Source organism: Saccopteryx leptura, chromosome 3, assembly GCF_036850995.1.
Source record: "Saccopteryx leptura isolate mSacLep1 chromosome 3, mSacLep1_pri_phased_curated, whole genome shotgun sequence".
In the NCBI taxonomy this organism is placed as follows: Eukaryota; Metazoa; Chordata; class Mammalia; order Chiroptera; family Emballonuridae; genus Saccopteryx; species Saccopteryx leptura.
Genome location: NC_089505.1, coordinates 13,711,695 through 13,737,977, shown reverse-complemented (window position 1 = coordinate 13,737,977; position 26,283 = coordinate 13,711,695). Strand labels below are relative to the sequence as shown.

Here is a 26,283-nt window from a genome sequence, read left to right as displayed (position 1 = left end):
AAATGATGAGTCTTGTTTTAAAAGAGGAAAAAGTGATGCCACAATCACTGTGATGGATAATACATTTACAGCTACCCTGAAGGGAACCCTAACTCCTATATGACCTTTCCAGATTAGTTATCTTCTTTCAGGTCAGAGTGCTTAAGCATTACCCACAGCAGGCAATATTCTAAGCACACAGAATATAATATTAAATTCTTTAACTGTCACAAACATGCTAACAAATAGGTATCACTGTTTCAATCCTTCATATAAAAGATTAGAAACTAAATTACAGAGAGGTTAGTGATATAACTTGCTCAAGACTTAAATACAGATAGCAGATGTGAACCTAGAAATCTGGCTCAAAATCCTGTGCTCTTAATCACTAATTTACGTTTCTCAGTGCTTTTAGGATGAATTAATTTGTGATATTACAACGAATTTTGATTGAGCAAAGCCTATGATTTTTTTCAGTCTTAGTAGTCTTCTGCATTGTTCCAGTATGGTAGCTACAATTCACGTGTTGCTACTTAAATTTAATTAAAATCAAACAGTATTTAAAATTGAGTCCCTCAGTCACACTCACCCTATTTCAAGTAGCTGGTGGTGACTAGGTTGGCAGTACATTTCCATCACAAAAAGTTCATTTGGACAGCAGTGATCTAAAGTAACACTAAAATTGTGAATAATCAACCACCCATTTTGCTTTTATGCACCTTTCGTTTTCATAATGCACTGTGCAAATAAAGATGGTAGGTAGCAGTGGAAAAGTCTACCAATATTTTAGTGACTACATCTTTAAAAAGTAATTTAGAGTCTCTGGGAAAACATCAAGCATACCAACAATTATATCTTGGGTGTGCTGGAAGAAGAGAGAAAGCAAGAAATTAAAAACCTATTTAAAAAATAATGACAGAAAACTTTCTTAATCTGATGAAAAACATAGATATCAAGTCCAGGAAGCACAGAGAGTTCTGAATAAGATAAACCCAAAGATGCCCACACTATGGCACATCATAATTAAAATAGAAAAGGTTAAAGACAAAGAGAGAATCTTAAAAGCAGCAAGAGAAAAGCAGTTAATTATCTACAAGGACGCTCCCATTAGACTGCCAAGTAATTTCTCAATAGAAACTTTGCAGGCCAGAAAGGATTGGCAAGAAATATTCAAAGTGATAAAAGGCAAGAACCTACAACCAAGATTACAGTACCCAGCAAAGCTATCATTTAGAATCGAAGGATATCTAAAGAGCTTTCTAGACAAGACAAAGCTAAAGAAGTTCATCACCAACAAACCAGTATTACAAAAAATGTTAAAGGGTGTTCTTTAAGAAGAAGAGGAAGAAAAAAGAATGTAAAAAACATGAACAATAAAATGGCAATAAATACATATCAACGATTGAATTCTAAAAAACAAAATAAACAAGCACAACAGAAACAGACTTATACAGAGAACATTTTGACAGTTGCCATGGGGGGGGATAAAAGAAATGGGTGCAAAAGGTGAAGGGACTAGGAGGTACAAGTTGGTTGTTACAGAATAGTCATTGGGATGTAACATACAATATAGGGAATATAGTCAATAATATTTTAATAACTATGTGTGGTGTCAGATGGTTACAAGATTTACTGGGATGATCACCTAGTAAGTTATATAATGTCCAATCATGGGGGGATATACCTGAACATAATACTGTATGTCAACTGTAATTGAACAATAAAGAATAATTAAATTTAAAAAAAGTAATTTAGGAAGTGCAACCAAAATACTTTCAGTCACTGCATGAAAGCAACTCAGAACTCTAAGAGTAAAATTAGCAAGAATTCAAATGTAGAGGTATTCATCCTTTCAAGAATGACCACAATTGTTTTTTGTAAATATTGAGATTATATAGTTTGGGAGGCATGATATAAGTACAATTGTATTTAAAAAGACTGAGACTGAAATCTAAGCTACTAAATTGTATGCTGTGAGGAAAACTGTGATAAAAGAAAGGACTTGATGGACTTCCCACAGAAAAATTAGATTTCGAAGTCAAGTAAACATATAGCTTCACAAAGCAACTTCATACAACCAATTGTTCTACAGTGAAAACATTTCTCAAATAATAATGTGAGGACACTAATCACTTATTTTATCTCTTGCTCTGATACAGCATTTGCCTAGCAACCTTCTCATTTTAACTTAGTTTTCACATAGTTATTACTATAGACAAATAACTTCAGCAGTAATATTTCTTAATATGAATTAACACAATGGCAATATGATTTATAAATTTTCTTTGTCTTGTAATCTGGTGGCTTAAATCAGTTCATTAGATTATCTTTGGGTATTTGGAGTAAATGTACTTTCCCCTATACTTAAAAAAGATTATTTTTATTGTGTGTTACAAAAGCTGAAAATGTTTACTGCAGAATATTTAGGAAACAGATATGCACAGTGACAATGAACTAGATCATATAATGGGGAAATTACAAAATTAATGTCAATTTTCAGTCAGTATTTGACAAGACATATTTTCAGATCAAGCCATAAACTGTTTAGATGAAAAATAATGCATTGGGAAACCTGGTGGAAATCTGATGTGCAGCTCCAGCTGAAAGTGTCCTGACTGATATTTACCATTACATAAAAAAATATTTTAAAAAATTTTTTTCTGTATTTTTCTGAAGCCGGAAACGGGGAGAGACAGTCAGACTCCCTCATGCGCCCGACAGGGATCCACCCTGCACGCCCACCAGGGGGCGACGCTCTGCCCACCAGGGGGTGATGCTCTGCCCCTCCGGGGCGTCGCTCTGTTGCGACCAGAGCCACTCTAGCACCTGGGGCAGAGGTCGAGGAGCCATCCCCAGCGCCCGGGCCATCTTTGCTCCAGTGGAGCCTCAGCTGCGGAAGGGGAAGAGAGAGAGAGGAAGGAGAGGAGGAGGGGTGGAAAGCAGATGGGCGCTTCTCCTGTGTGCCCTGGCCAGGAATCGAACCCGGGACTTCTGCACGCCAGGCCAACGCTCTACCACTGAGCCAACCGGCCAGGGCCTTAAAAAGTTTTTTATTGACACCAAAGCTTTTATCAATGTGTATTTTATTAAGATCTCTCCATGAAACTACAGTATTTGGTATCAGTATTCTAAAGTAATGCCTCATTAATTTGTTTGTTTCATCAGAGCGCTTGTAGTCTTTATCAACCTCCAAACCCATCTTTACTCATTCTACCTTTTAATAAAGAATGTACAATTATACATGACTATGAGCAGAATAGGCTTGGGGTATCACAAAATTAAAGCAACACAGTCCACTTACAAAATACCTCTAAGCTACAAAGTCAAGTGAGTCTTGGAAATGCTAGAGGTCAGAACATTGCTCACAAATTATCCCAGTACAATTTAGCTTATGAATTTTTTGGAATTATACAAAAAGCATTGGATGACTCATATAACTTGTACCATAGATGTGTTTTGCTGTTGCACAATCCTTTTAGTCCAAGTACCCCCTGAGGAACAAAGTGTTAGAGAAGCAGTTATGGTTTCAATTTCCCTCTATGACTTGCTTTCGTTTGGAAACCAGTAAAAGGAGGGAAAATGGACTGACCATTTCCTGGCATTATCAGAGCTTCAGAGTACTAAATTTCCACTCTCCTTATATCAGGAGAGAGAGTGCTATCAGTGACTACAAATAACTCGAGGATACCAAGAGATACAAAGATGCTACTTAGAAAATATTATTCTCAACAGTAATTACTCTTACAAACAAGTACTATGTACTTAAAACATTAAAAAAATATATAGCACATGTAATGTCTAATTTGCTTCCAGATTTTTGGTTGGTGTCATTCAACAATGAATATATTTATGGTGTGTGCACACTATTTAAAGGCAGGAGAACGACATTATTTAATTATCATGGTGATCTGACCTGGTCTTTTCTGTATCTCTGATAGTCACTGTTCTCCAGGGATGTCCTCTCACTTGTGCCCAGGATGGCGATCCTTTTTCTAAGTCAATGCATCATGTGTGACTAGTATTGGTTTGGTTCACCTTTCTTTTTTCCACTAGGAGAAGCATAATTTATCTCCCACAAATTTCTTAACAACCAGGCAAAGGACCCAACTCCTGATTTTGATCATTTCTTGGCTTTCTCCAAAGATAAAGAGTAAACAATGGGACAGGTGGCAGGGATACTGGAATGCATTTGGGGAAGATAATTAAGGATAAGATAAATAGTCTGTATACTTTATAGTCTCCCACAGACATAGGCAGAACAGAAAGTCGCCCCAAAGAGTCTCTACTTAACACAGTCTTAAGTTAGTAGACAAGGAGATCCACGTACAACAAATTTCCATTTGAAGCTTTCTGGAGACTTTCTCTGATCTAGTAAAAAGATCATTGGTCTTGAGCCAGAAGACTAGAGCTTCAACCCTACCTATGCTGAATCGCTGGGTAACCTTTGACAAGTCACTTGAATTTACTGAGCCTTTTGTTTCCTCATCTAAGTAATAAAAATTAAAAAACAAACCAGCAAAACCCTTTACTACCTACAGAAGTTTTCTCAGACCTAAATGTCATAACATGTATAAAAGCACATTATATAAATATGATTATATGTTATCTGGTGTCATCAAGGAATGAAGTTTTCTGTATGTACTCTTCCACAGTATGTTACACACATCCATGACTTAAAGAAGGTATGTTTTTTTATTTATTTTTTATTTTTTTAATTTATTTATTCATTTTTAGAGAGAGAGGAGAGAGAGAAGGTGGAAGGAGCAGGAAGCATCAACTCCCATATGTGCCTTGACCAGGCAAGCCCGGGGTTTTGAACCAGCGACCTCAGCATTCCAGATGTTGACCCAAGTGATACATTTAAAGCTGATTAGAGGGAAAATGTCCCTATTGTATTAAGAATAACTTCTAGTCCTCTACTTTTTCCTACTGAGTTTTCATGTTTTATCATACTTACTCTTTAAAAACCAAATATATTCAGAGCATTGAATACATTTAGGAAGGCTGGTTCTGTGTTGCAAGGAAATAGAAAAGTTTCAACTTTATAATTCTTAATTCCTGTAGTTCTTTGATCTGTTTTCAATACATTGATTACTTGAAAATTATATAAGTAATCAATGAAGGAAGAGCAGAAGTCTCAAAATACTTTTCCAGTCCTCTTTCTTTATTTTTCCCTCTTCATCTATACAGGCATAAACAGGGTGGGCAAGAGTAGGTTTAGTGTTATGAGTACACAAAACAGAGTTTAATCTTGTATTACTGTTTATGTATTTATTATTGTAATATTTACATACAGTTATAGACCTCCTTTTGCCAACTGTTCTATTTTTTCATTGGGGGGTTTTTATACTTTATTCAGTCTCTTAAATAGACTATATGTTTTGTTATCAATTACATTTCTGTAAAATATATTTGAGTTAGGATGTTCAATTTTTAAATTTTAATCTTTTTCTTAGAATGACCACATTCACAGATGAATATAATTTTGTGGTTTATATCTATATAGCATAGCATAATGTTATATATAACATAATTTTCATAAATAAAATAAACAAAATGAACATTTATACTTCAACTAGAATAATTTTAATAATAATGAAAAATGTCAGATATAACCATTCAGAGTTTAATACTTGTTTGGTATGCTTTTTAGGAAATTTCTGAATCATTATATATTTTTTAGACTATTCATATTTTTATTGATACATAATGGATATGCTATTTTTTATATGTACTCATATGACTTCATTAATATTCTTGTCACAGAGTATGAGATCAATGAGGTAAATATCATATTTTTTAATAACTAGCATCCAAGATCTAAGCATTTCCCTTAAGATCAGAACAAGGCAGGGATATCCGCTATCACCACTCCTATTCAATACAACACTGAAAAGTTTGGTGAATTATCATTAATAACACCCTTGCCTCATGTTAGCACTTTCTATAGACTTTGAGGTGACTATTATTTTATTTTTTCCACATTTTGTTTAATGTGGTAAACTTACAAATATAAAATCTACCATTTTAGTAATTTTAAGTGTATAGTTCAGAGTTATGTTGAATAGGAGTGATGATAGCGGACTTTTGAATAATATACACTATTCTATAAAGATACAGAATTAAAATTTCAAAACTACTGCAAATGATTCTCTGACATAAGTACTGTAAGAGGAAGAATCTCAAACCAGTTACCTGAATGCCATGTCTTCAACTCTACCGACAAATGACAAAAATGATTTACTTATATACTACTTATGTTTGCAGAGTTGAGAAAGAGATGCATAACCCTCCATAATGGAAGGCACTTGATTACTTAGATCCTCTAAGAAACATCGGTAGCTTGGTTTGCAAATAAATACAAACAACACTGAGGATCCAAACTATTCTAAGTATTTAAATGCATCAGCTTCATTTCTCCAAAGAATACAGTTTGCCTTGTCATCATCCAACTATCATTGTTTAGACACCTCATGCCTATAAATGGGAAGTCCAAGAAATATAAGAGAAAATTCAAGGGATTAACAGTCTTGAGAGAAGAAAGACACATAGTTAATTCATAACGCCACAAGATGGAGGAATGGACAAAGTCTCGTTGGAATCTAGAAGAGCGGGCTGGAATGGCTTCTAAAAGTAGTGGCATTTCCTTGGGTGTCAATGGTGAGGGAAAGAAGACAAAGAGGCCCCCGGGCAGAAGAAGCATCATCTGTAGGGTTAGGACAGGGCATAAAGTCCTGGCGAAAAGTGACTTCAGTGTGGCTGAAGGCAGACTCTGTCCCCTACTTACTGGGTCATATAGAATGTTTATTAGCTTCTCCTGGCTATTTCCTTATTTGGAAAAATTGGGGATGACAATAAGACTTACTTAACTTCACAACTGTATTGTGAGGATTTTGTGATGCATATAAAATGCTTGGCAAAGTGTTTGCTCCCCACTGGAACACTCAATAACATGCGCTGTGGCAAACTGGGGGTCCTGGGTGTCAACTCGGGTCCATTTCCTTATCACATTAAGTTGGCCACTGAGCCTCATTGGGCTTCCTCTTCCTTTTCTATAACAGGAAGAGGATCAAATTAGACAGTCTTTTCAAGTCTCTCCCAGCTCATAGATTACTATAGCTATGTGGCCATGGACACATAAATACTTCATATAATAATAATTCATATTCAATTAGTTCTATTATATATATTTGCTGTAAGGAAAATGTCTTCTTACAAAGTTTTAACATGTTAAATTTGACAAATAAAAGAATCACAGAGCTGGCCTTCATGTGTTCAGTTTGATCGACCCACTGAAAACTGAAAACCTCTGACTTTCATGTTCATTTCAGATAATGTTTTTTAAAGGATTTCAGAAACATGATAAAAACATGCCTTGTTTTACATCTGTAAATCATGGTCAAAGGTGGAGGCTGTCCCTTCTTTATAGCAGGGCTTCCTCCTCTAAATGTCACATTGGCAAGGGAGAAACCAGCTAGAACCTATTTGTTTCAACTCAGTCACTTGTTGGATTATAACTTAAGAATAAAATGTAATAGTTTAATAGACACTTTGACTTATCTGTTCCTTGAAAAATTATGGAAAAAAGCAGTGCGCTAGTTGCCTGTTATTTGTGGCTTTTGACAAAACATGCATTATAATGGCAGGAGAGAATGGTCAAATATTTAAGAGCAAAAGCAAGGAAAAAGGACCTGTGGGTGTAAACTTTCATTATATACATATCTTATTCTTTAATTCTACAAATGTTTAATGAACAACTATTATGTCCCTAGTAGGATTAAAGATTCAGAGATGAATTTTTAAAAAACTCCGGCACCCAGAAGCAAAAAGAAATCAAAGGGATGAAGGACAGTGAATTAATGGCGGCTAGGCCCCTGTGTGTCAAAGGACTGCAGAGGTCTGGGAAAACGATGAGTTAATAGCATGCTCAGTGAGGCCAGAGAATGGGATGCCTAATATTGAGATTAAGGAGGTGTTGCAGAATTTTGTCCTGGGTCAGTCTAGGGAAGCATGACATGGGACTGAGTGTCTAGTATAGGATAAAGGTCAATATTACTCTGAAAGAGGAAGTCAAAGGATGCTATGATGAATATCTAAAGTCATCAAGCAGAGGAGTAAGGTTGTAAGAGAGTATGCCAAGAGAAAAAATTGGTGAAGGGAGACTGACCCGGGAGTTAAGTAGATGATAGGAACAATGAATGGTGTAAGGTTCAAATATGGAGGTTTTTAAGGAGGAAGGAAAAGATTGGGCTGAAAGGGGCAATGATGAGCAGGAAGGATTAATAGAAATAATATCCCTAGGAATAATTATAAGGCGGTGCACTGAAGGAGTGAAAGAGGAAGACAGGTCGAAAGGACCAAATGGAAAGATTTAGGGGTCACTGTTAGGAAACCAATCTGATTTGCATGGAATTGTTCATATTCACAGCTCTTAGCTCCTGATGAATGTTTCTAGTACTCTTTCTGCACTTAGTCAAGTGAAACTGACTTGGACAATAAGTTATATGATCACTTTAGACATACTGGATTGAAAAATGAAAAGAATGCACTAGTAATAAAGATGCACACACACACGACAATTAGTGGAAATAAAACTCTAATCTATTCACTCTCTCTATCTCTCTCTTTTTGTTGGAGAGAGAAAGACAACTTGTAGTTGTGTCACTTTTGTTGTTCATTGATTGCTTCTCATACGTGCCTTGACTAGGGGCTCAAGCTGAGACAGTGACTCCTTGCTCAAGTCAGCAACCTTGGGTTTAAAGCCAGTGACCATTGGGCTCAAGCCAGCAACCATGGGGTCATGTCTATGATCCCACACTCATGCTGTTGACCCATTCTCAAGTTGGTGAACCCATGTCTAGCTGGTAACCGCGGGGTCCTCAGTGTCCCAGGTGGATTGATGCTCTATCCACTGCGCCACCACCTGGTCAGGCTCTGTTTACTCTTTTGTACAACATTTTAAAATGAAGCCATGCCTTTCATATCTTTTGTTCTCTATTTTTTATTGACTGATTTGAAGGAGACAGAGAGAAACACTCATTTGTTATTCCACTTTAGTTGTGATTCATTTGTTGTTTCCCATGTGTGCACCGACTGGGGACCAAGCCTGCAACCTTGGCGTCTCAGAACAACATTCTAGCTGACTGAGCTACCTGTCGGGGCTTCCTCCTCTTTCTCATCTAGCAGAGTTTGCAAAAAGTGACTTTGTCTTCTTATTTTTTAATATTTAATGTTTATTGACTTAAATATAGGTACTGTCAGAACTTTTAATCTTTTAAAAAATGATTGAGTGGAGAAGACTTGGACTAAAATTTAAATACTCTGGGGGGAAAATAATTGAAGTTTGAATAAGTATAACCCTGACTCAATTTGAATTATTTTTCTACCCTGCTATTATTAGAGAAGCATAACTATGAGAAAAACTCTACTCTAAAATTTATTCATAAATAAGAAAAGACAGCTATATCTGTCCCAGAGGAAGTATCCATTGTGCCCATACTAATTTCCTCTCTGGCTGGAATCCAAATGACTTGGTATTTCATGAGTGACTTTGTGAAGAACAATATAAAAGTATTTGAGTGGGAAAAAAGAGATTCGGCTTTTAAATCAGATGTTCAGTATTAAAATTCTGGTTGCACCACTGACTACTTCAATAACTGTAAGCATATTACCTAAATTCTCTACACGTCAATGTCCTTATCTATACAATTACTGCTTCACAAGGGGAATGATACTTCTTAGAGCGGTTGTGAGAATTAAATGGAAAAATGTGTATGAAACAAGTTATAGACCTTGACCATACCACACACACAATGTGGCTACCTCACTGTCAGCCTCTTCTCTTTAAATCTATAGTCCTTTAAGTGAGACCTAGTTTTTACAATATTTTCCAGATTCTCCAAGTTTCCAAATCAAAGACTATATTGAGGACATTCTCCTTGATGGGACAGAAGGTAAATTAATACATTTTCAATTTGACAGGAATTCTCCCCCCAAAATGAAGACTTGATGAGCCTTAATTACCAACCTGGCAGAACATTAGCCTATCTGCTCTATTCTCTGAATGTTCTGATTAATCCAAATTTTATGGGAAGGTAAATTGAGACAATTTATGTATTTTATTTATGTACCACACATGACCACATTTTCCTCATAGACGTTATATATTTTCTGTGTAAGAGGGAATAATAATAATAAGCTACTATTTCTCACAGTTTATCTGTCCTTTCTTCCAAAAGCTTATTTCTCCTAGATATTTGTTTATATTTTGATGTAATTCTCCATATCAGTCTTTTAGTAGAATACTGGAACTATAATTTAGAGAGCAAAAGGAATAGAAATAATAGTTTCAGTACTAATATATACTGGACATTACTGTATATCAGATAAATATCAGATAAATATTTTCTTCATTTTACAAATGAATACCTGAGCTTCAAAAATTTTAATCAAGTGACCTTATTTAAACATTAGAATTAAGATTTGAATCTGATCTTATAGACTTCAACATTCATACCCATTCTATTATATACTACTATTCTATATACTACTATTCTACCTGCTGTTCTATTTTTTTCTATCCCATTCCATTCCATTCTTGACCATATTGTATGCTATTATTTAAAAGTACTGGCAGTGTCATTTATATATACAGCAGACTTTCTTCAGAAAATGGAAATGGAGACTGGCAGGATTGACCTTGGTAGTTAGCAGTACATGCCACCCTGGTAAATACTGGTAGTGAGTGGTTATGCAGTGGTTAATTACCAGAAAGATATCAAACTCATCATTTTATCAATGCAGTGACCAGCCTTGTGCTTTGAAGTCATTCTATTCTTGTACAGATTTCTATTAAGGGAAGTGATAAGCTTTTTTACCCAACTCTTTCAATACGTCCTAACAGTGAACACCAGGTGATGCCGTTTGATGGGGCCAGCAGGGAGGACAGGAAATGTAACATGCCAGAAACACACTGGAAAACTCACAATCTTCTATGTGAAGAAAAATTACAAATATGACGTGTGTATTTGTACACAAACATATGTGCACCACACAGACTAGTTCTATAGTTGCTATATTCCTAGAGATGTGAGTTGAACAATAAAGGAGCAGAATGATTGACTGCACTGGAATTTTTCATTTGACGTAAATATTTAGTCTTTCCTAGTCAAGAAAAACAATGTTTTTAAGTTCCAAACTGAAGTCACAAACATACCACTCTGTAACCTATTTCCATTTTTTATTTTGGATGGAAGCACACCCAAATGGAAGCTAATGATCGCACTTTGTAATGTTCAGATCAAAGGGAAAAAAGAATCAAAGAATCACTTGGCACAGGCTCCTGAGTTAAAAGGGTTTCCTACATGTCAATATGTTCATCGATTCTCCAGAGAAGGGGAACATAAGAGTAGCTGAATTATATAGGCCTTGCAGCTAGATGAACTGAATTGCATGTTTCTTAGTCTAAGAAATGTAGACATGGACAATAATAGATATATATATACTCGAGGTGTAGACTTTGTCCAGAATTCATTAAGCACATAATAAAAAGAGGTAGGGTAAATGACTACCTGAGTGTGCTTAAACTTATCCAGGGATAGTTCATTGATCTTCCTTAGCCTGTCTCACTCCTGTGGCTATAAAACAATGTCACAGATGGCAGCGGACCCTTAGAGCTCCTCCAGGCCCTCTTATGTATGAGGAGGAATCTAATCACAGTTGCCAACAAAGGGCTAGCCTATGTGAATGAATCCAAAAATATTTACTTCTCTAAATATTACTCTTTTTCAAATGCTAATAAAAGCTAAGCCCAAAATATTTTGGAGCCCTCCTCAAATGAAGAAAAAGTACAACACAAACATTAGGCATTCTATTTTCATTGTGCACGTGTCTTGTTTTATGCATTCTATCTTAACATATTTAATTCTAGCCATGGCCCTGGAACTTGGTGGCTGACACTTGGTAGAATCTCAACCACAATTGCTGAATGAATAAAATGAATTGTGCAATGAGCTTTGTCTATTGAAAGTCATTATGGAAGTTAAGTACATCCATCTCAGAATTTTTATAGTTCAATGAACAAAAGATATGGTTAATGTGTGCAGAATTTCTTGTAATAACCTATAGAGCATTCATCAGTTATATATTTTTCCAATTATTTTAACTGAAAACCAGGAGACTACAACAAACCTATATATATATATATAGGAAGCTGTAACAGTTGAGTAATGACCTACAGCGAGGTTATAACACTGAGTTAGTAGTTTCAGTTTAATAGAAGAATGTTTAAGGAATAATGGGCTGAAATGTTACATTTCTATATGATGACATCTTTAGTAGTAACTTTTTTATTCCCTTTGTGTTCATATTTTATTTTAAATGGGCCATAAAATATTGCCCTCCATTAATGGCAGCCTGATAGGCTAGCTCTATTTCCAGGTCCTTCCCCAGAGGGGGGCTGCTGGTTTCTGCCACAGCCCACTGGCTCCTCTAGGAAGGCAGAGCCACGTGACCTCTTGAGCGCAGCTACTACCCTTTTCTCCTAGCAACCGCATTCTGTTCAAGTGTGGTGGCTGCGGTTGCCAGGATATTCTTCTATTCTTGTCCTCCATGACCAAACCAGAGAGAAGCAAAAGTCTCGACCGAACCAGACAGAAGATACGGGGAGAGGGATCCAGGAAAACAAAGTACCTTCCCCTTCAACGAGAAAATGACTTGGTGGTTAATGCTTTAACAAAACGTGTAAATTTTTTCTTTTAGGTAAAATCAGAAAAGCAAACTTTAAAGACAACCTGCCAAATAACGGCTATTAAATTTTTAAAACACCACTCGCCACTTTATTATTATTATTCAGCGAAAGCCACTTTTTCCCAGTGAAAGAGAGGAAGAATGTCTTAAAATTGTCAGAGTGACCTGAAAGATTCTGAACTATAATTACCAACCTGCTTCACATGCCAAAGTTTAAAGTAGATCACACATTTCAGTGAACAGAAGACATCACTGATTGATTATAAAGTGCATACTGATTTCCAAAATGTTACAAGGTGAAAAAAAATGTATGTCTTGGAATTGTTGAAACAATATACTATATTATCCCATTCAGAATTTCAATCATTTCTGTGATAAAATTTCTTCCTTATTTATAGAAAAGTAAGTAAATTAAGTTTCTCAGAGTCATATAGCTAATAAACAACAGAGATACAACAAACTCAAATTCATATGTTTAACTATTATGCTCAAAATTTCCAAGATGCAATATTGCTTCTTCAGTTTCTTGCACAGATAAAAAATAAAAGTTAGCAACTAACATATTGACAGAATTTTACAGTTGTAGCATTTGTCATATTCCTAGTAATTTACTAGGTATCATTAGCTCTGTTTCACAAATGAGAAAAACTGGACCCAGGAAGATAGAATGAGTCACTCAAGGTCACATAATTAGAAAGTGGCAGAGCCAGGAGTGAAACCCAAGATAAATGACTCTCAATCTGAACCATGTTTGATTAAGGTCAGATATTAACCAGCTACCAAGCTTGAAATGAGATCATGAACATAAAGATAATTCAAAAAGAAACATATTGGATATACTGTATAAGAAAAGATGTTGTCCATATCAGATGAATCCATTGATTTACTTAATGAATTATTGAATGGCTACTTTGAACTTAGGCTGTTCTAGTACCTGAGGTAGGGTAGTGAATAAAAGACAAAAGTCACATAAACTCCCAATTTCTATAGAGAGAAACAAGGTGGGAGTGGCAAGGGAGGAGGAGCTTGCAATTTTAAATAGTGGTCAAGGAAGGTGTCCTTGAAAAGGTGTGACATTTAAGCTAAAATACAGACAATAAGAAAGTAAACCACATAATATGTTCTGTGAAAGAACATTCCAGGCAAGAGCAACAAAGGACCTGAAATGCTAATATTCTGGCCTATTGCATGATCAGAGAGCTAATGGGGACAGGATATAGAGAGAGGGTATGGACAGATCACAGAGGACCTTGTAAGCCAATGTAGATTTGGGGATTTCCTCAGAGCACAATGATAACCTTGGGCAGAGTAGCCTCATGGAATTTGGAACCCGGTCAACTTCAACGAACCTGTCCTAAGTATTCCAAAAATGCCTACATCATCAATCCAATTTAATCACGGGCAACCAAATAGATGTTACTCTGTGTCTACCTTGCTACCATTTTATAAAATCATGGCTTATCTAGAAAGCATTGACAGGTCAGCTTCCAGCTTAATGGACAGCTAATAAATAAATATGTATTAGAGACCTATTACCTGTGCTGGGCATTTTAAGAAAAACTCTCTCCACCTTCCTCCAACTCCCCAAATTTAGTCCCTACTCTCAATAAGCTTGTAACTGTGAGATCAAAAAAGCCTTTACCAAGTGTTCACTTGTGGAAGAGGAAGCATGGCATTACTCCAGAGGTAGCCAGAGAGTTTTATTGAAAACAGTATGCAAGGTGAGGTTTTTTTTTAAGTGGATAAAAGCAGGTAAAACATTCCACCCAGAGGTAACAGCATGAGCAAAATCAGGATGACTTAGAATAGCATGGCCATTTTTTAAAAAGATAGACCCGACCCATTAGTTCATTCAATATGGCTATGGCCTAAGGTGCCTGAGAGGGAACAGCAATGGGAGGCAGACAGGTGGGAATCACCAGGGAAAGAGCCATTCAATGTACCTGGACTTTATCTGGAGGGGACGGGGAGACATGGAAGCTTACTAAGTGTAAGGAAGCATCTGGAGTCACATGTTTGGTCACTCTGGCACCACCTCGGTGGAGGACAGGTGGCATGAGATGCAAATGAAGTCAAGAAGAATGTTGTATTAGTCCAGACATGATGATGATGGTGAACTGGAAGAGCAGAAAGGGAAACGTGGGGTAAAGGTTGAAAGTACCCAAGAGGTCGACTAAGCCAAGGTTAGGGGTAGATTAGAGGAGCAGGGTGTGAGTGAGAAAGGGTCATGTTGACTGCTGGTGTCCCAGCATGGGTGACTGAGCAGATGCCACCCTCTGCTAAGGATATTGGAAGGAAAAAGTTTTGCCCATGAAGAAGGCAAGAATACAAGCGTCATTGTTCTGATGCGGCAGTTTCAGTGGAAGGAGAGATCACTAGGAAGTGGTCAGCCAAGGACTCTTGAAGGCCTTAAGACTTTAGCATAGACCTAAAACATGGTCAGGATTTCAAAAAGTGAAGGGAAGGACAGCATTTCAGGCAGCGGTAAGTATAAGCAAAGGCACAGAAGTAAACATATTGGGCTCTGCAAGTAGGAGAGTGGCGGAAGAAAGAGGAGGAAGAGGAGGGTCCTTAAGCGATAAGGAGTCTGCATCTGAAATCACGCTTTCAGAAAGACGGAGTTCACAACTTCAGAAGCCATCCAGGTCCACCGTTGATCACCAACCCTAGATGACTAATAGTTGTCACCATAAATGTCCTGATGATATTGATAGTGATCCCATATGAATATGACATTTAACTGTCATGAGTTCACTCAGCAGCTGTATAGCATAGCTAGAACTCAGTTCTCCTGATCCCACATCAAGATTAAACAGACATGTTAGTAGTTTAGTCTTCATAAGCACTGTGCCGTGCTCTCTCCTACCACACAATACAATAGTTATAGTTTAATTATCAAAAAACAAATTTATCACAAATTTAACGCATTATTTAAATTGATTTACTTCACCAGGAAGCCTTTCATTGCTCTTGTCAGTTAAACTAAATAATGTAATGAATTTTTCCTACTGTTTGTATAAAACAATTATAACTACAGAATAAACTTTAAGTCTATGCTGTCTCTTCAAGCCTATGATAATCAAATTTTAACTCCATCAAAATTATTATTTAAAAGTCTCAACTATAAAAATATCACTTGCTCTGTTTAGCCTTAAATTATTGCATGTGATGGTGATGGTGAAGTACTTGCAATGTCTTCTCAAGTTCATCATGGAAAAAACAACAACAAACAAACCAACCAACCACAGACCAGAGCAGTAGCTACAGTTACTTATTTTCCTGAAATACATTCCGATTTCTCGATTTCTCCTCTTTGTCTCCCCTTGGGAACAATCAAATCCCTAACAGGTCTTGGTAATTTATCATTTCTTGCTTTCAGAGCCACCCTCAGAAACAAAGGCTTCCTGTGGTGCTGCGTATGTCATTAGGAACCAAGGCAGATCACAGGTAAAAGGGGAGATCAGATCACTCCAAATGGGTTCTTTCAGGAGATGCTGCTTCTCCTATAACATAACTGGAAACTGTGAGCCCTGGCAGGTGTAGGGCAATCTGCTAAACACCTGTCAAAACAAAGTAAAGGAGGACCACGTCTTTCCTTCCTTCCTCGCGCTTTTAAGCTGCCTCGGCCTCTTCTCTTTCGCAGCTTTATTTATTTTGATTCATTTCACCCCCATTCTGGCTCTGCATATTATACCATTTCCATTCATAATTTTTCCAACAGCTTAGACCCAATAAAATGGCGTTCCTATCTTATGGCTTACATATGCATTTCAGGAACACATTTCTCTTGGTTTTCTTTCTCTGTTAAAGGTGTTCTCCATTTTTCTGATATACCTCAGAAATCTCCTGCTTCACTTAATTATTCCCTAAACTCTCTGAAAGGGACCTCAGAGCCCAGAACAACACAGGGAAGCAGGTTTGGCAGGCAAACGCATGCAACAGCCAAGGGATGAAGATAAAATAGCACTCATTCCTGGGAAATGACTGCAGGGAAGTCTCTTCTAGCCTAAGAAAAGTGAGCCTGCTTCACTGCCTTGTGCCCAGAACTTTGGATGCCAAATATATATATATATATATTCAAAACCTGCTTTACAAAGGACTCCAACTGTTTTGCAGAGGATTCCCTCTAAGATCCAGTTTAAAAAATCAAAGGTCAAACATAGATCCCTCCCGGAAGCAGGCAGCTTTGTCTGTAGTGTCCGTTAATAAACGTGACTCTCCCAGAACAGTGGCCCACACATACTAGGTGCTCAATCAGTCTGTATCAGAAGAGAAATTTCCCTGGGTGAGCCAGACACAAAATTCTCTCAATCATTCGGCACGAATCCCTTTAACTTACAACCCCCCCCCACCACCACCACCACTTATTCTTCATTCCCAGACTATTGCTAATAGGAGCCAAGTGCAGTGGAACATCAGAGAGACACAACAAATAAAACGTTACATTATGAATTTAGTCTTTGCTTTGTGATTTGAAAGACTTTTCAGTCCCACATTGATTTCTTCCTTACGTTTGTATTATCTGCACTTCAATTGCTGGTTTACCCCCTTATTTTCAATGTTCAGTGTTTAGCTTTCCAGTAAGAGAATGAGCATAAATAAAAATCTCTACTTTATTTCATATTGAATTCTAAAGATGGCTTTCCCAATGAGTAGTGAAGTGATTATTTTTCATTTTAATGCTGATTCCCACTTTCTAAACTTGTATATTCTTATCTGATCAAAACTTTGAAAATTAACTTTTTTGCTCATTACTCAAAAACATTAAATTGGACATCTTCTTGTGGAACAATGAAAAAAATTATAATCAGAAAAGTCTTTTCTTACTTGTTTTAACAGCTAACCATTTGGTCAACTGACAAGCAATACAGTTAATATTACAATCAAATCTTCTCATTCAGCATAGAAGGAAAATTAGATTATTTTAAAATTTGTCTTCTAAGCAGAAAACACTTTTTTTGTCATTTTGGGTGTTTCATAAAGTTTTTAGAGAAAAACCAATTTGTAATATTTGTCCCACAAAATCTTTCTTCTGGCTGTGAGTTAAAATATTAATAATGAGGAGATGAGGAGAACAAAAGGACCCATTATTTTTGTGGACTCAGATGGTTTCTTTGAGCTTATTATACCCCGTGATTCTAAAACACCTTACCTGTCCATAGCCTTGGGGAAATTCCACTATCTCTGCACTGCTAACTTGTACCCTGAAGTCTGGAGGCGAAGCCCAAAATAGGGCCTAATTAATCAAAATTTCTCCCAAGCACCAGGTCCAACCTAAAATAAGTGAATGAATGAATTAGTAAATTATAAATATAAGTTTCTTCCTAATATTTGTTTTGATTTTGATAAACATTTACACTTTCTCAAGAATGCATAAAATTGGTGCTCCAGAAAATTTTACAGCATTTTTCCTGAATCTTCCACATTGATAAATTTGCTTTCCAGTGCCCACAAACTTACTTTTCTACAAACCTAAAGTAAACGTGTAAAATAAGTTTCCCGTGGCTTTGCGACCGATCTGCGGCGGTTCTCTGTTTAGTCCTCTTCTCTCTACATGCAGTGTCCTCGGCTCACCTACTCCTGTGGCTCCCGTCTCAGCAGCTGCTTCTTTTCCCCTCCAGCACTAAGGGTCTTCTCACAATTGGCACCTCTGCCTGTCTATTGATATGTCAGGCATTTGATTTGATTTATATTTTAGGCAATTTTGTTGCATTTCTTACAGCCCATGCACAGGCACACACATGCGCACACAAACATTTTTTTTAAGTGAGAGGAAGGGATATAGTGAGACACATTCCCACATGTTCCCCAACTGGCAACCCCCATATTGGGCAGATGTTTGAGTACTGAGCTATTTTTAGCACCTGAGTCTGATGCTGGAACCAACTGAGCTATCCTCAGCACCTGGGGCCATGCTTGAACCAATCAAGTTGGAGAGAAAGAGGGAGAAATGCTAGAGAGAGAGGGGAAGAAAAGCAGATGATCTCTTCTCATGTGTGCCCTAACTGGGGATTGAACCCAGGACATCCATGTGCTGGGCTGACGTTCTATCCATTGAGCCACTGGCCAGGGCCAACATACAAACATTTTAACACAATAAGAATTTTATTGTTAGCTCCAGGAGGGATCATAAAAGGAGTTGTACCTAATAGATGATTCCTCTTAGAAAGAGTCCTGAAAATTATTTATGTTAAAATAGCAAAAATAAGTTTTTAAAAATAGTTTTACTTAATTATTTTATTTAATTTTTTTAGAGGGGGCAGGGAAGGAGAGAGGAAAAACATTGACTTGTAGTTGTGTCACTTTAGTTGTTCACTGATTGCTTTTCATATGTGCTTTGACCGGGAGGTTGAAGTCAAGCCAGTGACCCCTTGCTCAGGTCAGCAACCTTGGCTCAAGCCAGTGACCTTTGGGCTCAAGTCAGTGACCTCAGTATCATGTTGATGAGCCTGTGCTCTAGGTAGCGACCGTGGGGTTTCAAACCTAGGACCTCTGCATCCCAGGTTGACACTATCCACTGTGCCACCACTGGTCAGGTGCAAAAGATAGTTTTGAAAGCTATTTTCCAAATTTTAAATGGGTAATATTAAATAATCTTATCCAAAAGGAGAGGAAAAGAAATTTGCCACAATGTAGGGCCCTTTCCACTTAGACTCCACCCCTTAGAAACCTGCTCAATGAATATTCATAAACTTACCATTTATATTGGTCCCCTTCTTCTTGTGAGTGAAAAGGAAAATGTACAGAGAACCTGTGCTATTCCTCCAAACCCCAGTGCTCTTAAAATTCCCAGTATGAAATCTGTCATCAGAATCATCAGTCTCTTCTCAGCTAAGATTTTAGGGAGAACTTATTCTATTCCTGGCAAAACCATGCATTTAGTTATCACATCAGCACTGAGCTGAATTCTTCCCCATCCATAAAATATTCATTCCTTAAACATACTGAGCATCTACTGTGTTTCTGGCATTGTCTGGCATACCAGTTTACATCTACCTTGTTGGAGGAAGGAGAATGATAATTAATAATTTACAAAGCAGTAAATGGGATGAATTAAATAAAACAGATTATTGATAAACTGTGACAAACAGCTGGATGGAAGAAGAAGGGACATCATTAGAGAGAATCTGGAAAAGGTCTTTTTGAAGAGGTAACACCTGAACTAAAGCTTAAGTGATGAGAAAGGTCAGGGGGAGAATATTTTAGGCAGAGAGTGTGGCAAGTACAAAGGACCTGGGGTTGCAAGGTTCTTCATGTCCTGTCTCTCCTGAGTTCTTGGAGCTCCTGGAATCTCCTGTCTAGGACTGTCCTCCTCCCTCAGGCTGTCTTATATATTGATTTTTCAGACTTAACAACATTCAGATGCTCAGCTAGTCTAAAATTATCATGGCCTTATTGGATTTTACAGACTTCATTTTAATACTACATACTTTACCTTCAAGGGCTAAAAACAAAAAAGCAATTCAAAGCAAGCTTGCATCTTCAACAAGATCATTGTTGACCCTATTGTCTAATATTTCATTGTTCCTTACCTAAGAATCCATGGGATATACTCCATAGAATTTAGTACCAAAATATAAAAATACTTCTGAAAATCTGTTTTGTTTTGTTTTTTATTAACCAGTGAATGGCAAACAACCTGTCCTGTAACCCTTTTATTTTGACTGCTGGAACCTCAGAGCTAAAATGTAGTGTTCCTGCTACAATAACACTCTTATCCATGGTTTGTGGTGTGTTCACCCTTCCCCCAATTTATTTCTCTCTATAGTTTCTTATCTCTGTTTTGTTTCATTTTCATTGCCCTGTGTGAAGAGGGCTTTTATTTTAGTTGCCTCAAACCTTTGGAAATAGTAGATGTGTAAATCATTAATCACAAGTACTTTCTAGACCATCACAGGTGACTTCCTCATTGCAAAATCCAATGTGTTGCCTTGGTTCTATTCCTTGCTCTGTCACATGACAACCACAACCCTTAGCTACTCTTCTGTCTTAAACCTGCCTCTCTTCTCCACTATTTCTTGGAAAATTAATATACATATGAATAAAATTGGTTAGACATACCACTTCCTTGGTTTCATGGCATACTACAGTGTCTTCATTCTATTTTTAACCTTTTGTTTCATTCCGGCCCTCTGTGTATGAGGGCATAGATGTCTGTATTGTGTATTTTAGTATTCTTTTCTCACATGCCCAGGATTCTATTCTAGGCCTCCAGTGCTCTCCACACTTTCCCTTTGCCAATCATCTCCTAAAGTCACCTCTCAGGAAAAGAGTTTCAAATTTTATTTCTAGCCCCAGCTTCTTTCCTGAGTTTGCAATCCAAATTCCCTGGGACCATGGAAGCTCAGAGTTAGAATGAAGCCATGGAGTTCCTTACCCCCCCCCCCAATCCTTAACATGTCCCCTTCATAACCTCTCTGACAAGTGTTTGTCTACCAAGCATTTGACAGCATATTTACCACCTTGCAAGGCAATCCACTGAGCTAGCCAGCATCAGTGGATTAAAGTTACTTCCAATAGAATGGCAAAAATCTATCTCTATGATGTGTGCCCACTGGTTTTAATGTTATTCTTAAGAAAAAATGATAAGAGCTGAGACACACTAAATGCCAAATGTACCAGGGGCATTGCCAATGTTATCTCCCAACAAGTCTGTCATGTGGTGTTATTATTCCTGTTACATCACTGGGGCAACTTAAAATCAGTCTAATCAGTTCATATGGCCCTCTTCCAAATGGTTATACACTCCAATTCACTAGGGGAACCACTCTCCTCCAGGTTCAGAAAGTAAAAATTCCTCTAATTATTTCCCATATGAATTATTGCTTTTTGGTAAGTTTATCATCTGTATTGGAAACCTCTAACCATGGTGTTCAGAAGGAAAGAAGTTCAAACTAATATTTCAATTGTGGTTTGAACATGCAGGATAGAAGAAAACTGTCGCCAACTTCTTTTGTAGATACTGTGTGCCTCTGTTGACATGCCTAAGATCACACCTGTTGCTTCCTACTGAATCAACTAGGCTTTTAATCAGCATCCTGTTGAACATCTGCTAGAACTCTGACGGACAGTTCAAACTATTTCCCCAACTGAACTCAGCTTGTTCCCTCCCTAACCTCTTCGTCAGTTGGCTTTCTCCAGGTCTTAATAACATCGGGAATACCCAGACACACAGGCTCAAATCCTCCATGTGAACTTGAAGGGTTTATTTACATCTTCTAAATTTCACTGGTGACCAAATTTTGAAGGCTCAGAGTTAAACATGTTCTCACAACATCATCTTCCCAGTGCTGTAGGTTGGGCTTTTTGCCTGTTCTCAGTTCAGGCCTGGACAGCTGAAATTCTTTTCCTGCTTCCACCCGCCCCTCCCCTTGCGCGCACACGCGAACACACACACACACACACACACACACACACACACACACACACGCACGCACGCGCGCTGCGCCCATGGGGCTCTGTGACTATCAAGGGCAATTCTAGCTATTTACCTTGATGTTAACGGCTGCTGGTATCTGTCTTTGGTCTGGTCTCACTATCCTGTGATTTCTCATATGTGTTACATACTTCTGGCAAACTACACCACAAAGTAACTTTTTAATTTCCCCAGATCTGTGTCTTTCTTTATTTACATTGTCCTTGAGCCTGGAAGACCTTTTTGTTTTTGTTTTTGCCTGCCATTTTTCTGTCTTTCAATAACTTGAGAAAATGTCAAAAACTCTATGAAATGTTTTGCCAGATCTGGCCATCTAAAATTTACCTGAAGTACCTGAGTTCTCACAGTACTTCCTTTTTCTTCTAGAATATAGCAGTACTAGCAATTTACATATTTTCTTTCCTCAATTGGTCTTCAGGCTCTCTGAGCCCTGGCTAGGTCTTATACAGTTTTACTATTCCCAGTTACAGAGTAGGACTTCAATTAGTTGCATTAATTATGAATAAAAAGGTAGGAAACAAAAGAGGTGAAACTGATAACTAGCCAAATCTGAAGAAAACTTGAAAATCTAATGCAAACAACACTTGGAAAATCAGCCCAATGGGCCATGTTTACAGATGCACGAAAAGGCCACACTCCCCTTCCATCATTTCTGCCTGCCCCTATCTTACTGTTTTGGATGGCACCCTCTGAGCTCTGCTCTCCAGCTCATGACCTGCTTTTTTCCTGAGCTCTCACCAGACCAGAACTCTCCCGGGGAGCGTGGGGAGAGGCCAACACACCAGTGCCAACTCTGATTTTGTTTGGAATCAGCAGTTTCACAGAGTAACTACTCCCAGTGATCCTACTAAGCAATAAATCCACATTCCCTTAAAAGTAATCTCAGTAACAACGAGCAGCCAGTCTTCCCTAAGCATATATGTCACCCCCCAAAGTCTTAATAAATAGTTTAGACATTTCGTCATTGAATGGCCACATTGCTCAATGAAACAAGGCTTAGACTGTGCATGTATTCAGTGCTGGTATTTTCAAGCAATGTAGAGGTCTCTTGACATCACAAAAATGAAATAGATTTTATAGAAGATAAAGTTTGGAGTCTTACACTCTAAAAAACATTTGGAACAGATCTGTTATTGTTATTATTATTTTAATAAATGTGCTCGGATCTTGTTATCACCTACAAGAATTTTTAATTCTTTACCACAACCTGTATCAGGTCAAGGAAAGAGCTGCACATTTTTTCCTTCCTGGAGTTAACATTTATTTAATGAAATTCTACCTCACAAAACATCACTTGCATTACTCAGATGTTCAGTCAATGAAATTACTGAATTAATGGGAAAAAATTACCTTCTTAAGATTAGGTCACATGAATTCATAAAATTGCAAGTGGTTACATAATATAGCAGTTATATAATAATGTATTCAATGATGTTATACTTTAAGATATAATGAGTTTTAAGCTCTTAGTCTTGTGTTCTGAGCTTAGCCTTCCTGTGTTTTGTTTGCTTTTTCTTTTTACCTCATTGGAGCCTCCCCTGTGTTTTAAAGTCTGTACCTTTACCTTCTAAACACTTGGCTATGATGTCATAGGCACCAGCTCAGTTGTTTCCTGCTATCAACCCACAAACCAAACGGGGAGACACACACATACATTCAGACACACACATAAAATCCTCTTTCCATAATAATTAATTTTGGAGACAAATCTAGTGGATAAGGATCATTCTATCTCTTGTTTTCAGCATAAAATGATATATAAATATATTCTTCAACTAAATCCATCATTGATGTAAATACAGGTGGTTCATTAGACACTGGGTTTACTAAAGGCAATTGAATCCAAAATATTTCTTCAGCAAAAATTCAGATAACTGGACAGAAGGTCAAGAAAATATAGGCTCCAATAGCTTAAATCCAAATTGCCAACATTATTTACTCAAAATTTCACAGAAATATGACAATCAGGCCAGTTTACTTCTGATTACCAGAAGAGAATAAAACATCAGTTGTTTGTTTGTTTTATTTCTGACAGATTTAACATATGAATTTCTGATCTGTCTTAAATTTTAAGCAACAATTTTTATAACTGTCTTAAAATTATAAAAAATAACACAAATTTTATGTAATTAGATGTACAAAAAATTGATACTCTTTCCTCTTCAATTTATGCATTTAGAAATAATACATATATTAATAATAATACAAATAATAAAAAGAAGGAAGGGAAAAAATCAAATGTCAAGCTTCACACACACAACAGGCAGGAAGAAAATGACACTCCAGGTCACACTCCAATTTAGAGTATTTAGTATTCCAGTGCAAAATTCAGCATTCAGCTAGTCATAACGGCCTGTAAATTATATAGGTCATTAATTTGCTTTATGGCGTGTCTGCTTTAGTGCCCTCATAAAAGATGTTCGCTCGTCCTTTGCTTTTATCTAGTGAGTCTTGGTCATATGAAACTCACAGGTCACATGTAAAATGCTCTATGGCAGTGCCAAGTAGAAGTAAATAGAGGAAGAAATAGAATCAAACCTCAAATCAGCATGAACAGTTTCTTCTTAACAGCCCAGCTAAAGTGACAAGTGAGCTCAATTTAGTGGCTGAAATGAGGGTTAGGTTTACCTTCCAGTTAAGTCATTAGTGTATGGAACCAAATTAACCGTATATTTACAACAGTTTGCTAGGAAGGCCTGAAGTCTTTACCTTGACTTTATAAATGATGTCTAATCAACCAATATCATAATAAATCCAGTAGTTGCTAGATTTAGAGCTCACCCTAGAGATTACAAGTAGGTGTTGAAATGGATTTCTTTCTCCAAAATCTATATCTATATATATATCTATATCTAATCTATATCTATCTATCTATCTATCATCTATATCTATCTATATATGTGTATTTATCATCTATATCTATATTTATATCTATATATCTATATCTACATCTATCAAAATCTATCTATCTATATATATCTATCATCTATCATCTATATCTGTCTATATCTATATCTATCTCTATCTATATCTATACCTATAGATACTTATATCTATATATCTACATCTACATCTATATATCTATATCTATATATCTGAAGAGAGTATTCTGGATTTCTGGTCAATTTACTAATTTACGAAAATATTATCAGAGAAGCAACTGCAATGGTATTGGGAGAAAACTTTATATGGTACTTTTATTGCAGGGGAACTGTGGGTCCTAAGGAAGGGTGGGGGTATCACTCTGTCTCCCCTGGCTGAGCCCCTGCCTCAACATTTTAATATACTTTATAGTATCATGATCATTCAGGGCAGTCTTTATGTGAGGGGGGAAAGGCACAGTACACATGCATGTATGTTTTCTCTACGGTAATGAGGAAGCACTGGGAGTTGGATATGGGTTCTCAAAGAGGATTACGCCCCCTGTGTTTTGTTTTCTGCATGTGGTGGTAGTTGTTAGATCACCCACCAGCACAGCCACTTCCTGCTTTCACTTCCCGTTATCTGAGTCTCTGATTAGCAGCTTTTGTTACAGGTAAAGCCGTCTACACTTTGAGATCAGTTAGCCTGAAAATGCTAAATCCTAAGGTGATCCTGGCATATTACTCCCAAGGTATATTTAATTATGACTTATACACTTAGAATGACCAGTGCTCACGAGATAAAAGCAAAATAATAGTAAGTTGAAGAAGCTTACATGTGACTCCTTTGAAAAGAGGCCATGTTTAATTAGTTTTTGCATCTAAACATCATATCACAGAGCTTGGCACATAGTAGGTGTTCAAGAATATTTATGAATGAATAATGTAACTGGTTGGTTAAACAAGCTGGTCAGAAAAAGTATAACACAGCAAACACACAGAGAGCAACTTCAGCATTAATAAGGACCATTAGTTTAGACACATACTGGCAAAAAATTAAAATCCTTTCAAGCACTTAATACCTACATTGTGTTTCTTCGGTTTATTTTAATTATTTAAATCTATTATATAGTATCTAACAATTTCATAGTGATGGAATATATATATGAAATATTTTATAGACAAAATTTCACTGAATCCTTCAATATTGTATACAATCAGTCTTCCATTTTATAGGTAGTGATATCAAGGCTCAATAAG

The 26,283-nt window shown here is 36.9% G+C and overlaps 1 protein-coding gene across 3 annotated transcripts in view; it reads right to left on the bottom strand.

The window, feature by feature from the left end:
* RGS17 (regulator of G protein signaling 17) overlaps positions 1–26,283 on the bottom strand; it is a 95,823-nt gene that overhangs the window by 63,505 nt on the left and 6,035 nt on the right. For 2 of the 3 annotated variants that reach the window (XM_066372963.1, XM_066372964.1), the window contains exon 2: positions 17,879–18,000. The exons of the other annotated variant lie outside the window; for it this stretch is intronic. Coding sequence is in view for 1 of the 2 variants with exons in the window: in XM_066372964.1 (XP_066229061.1) it covers positions 17,879–17,886 (8 nt within the window). In the remaining variant the exon portion in view is untranslated. The remainder of the gene's footprint in view (positions 1–17,878; positions 18,001–26,283) is intronic. 3 annotated transcript variants of the gene reach the window in all.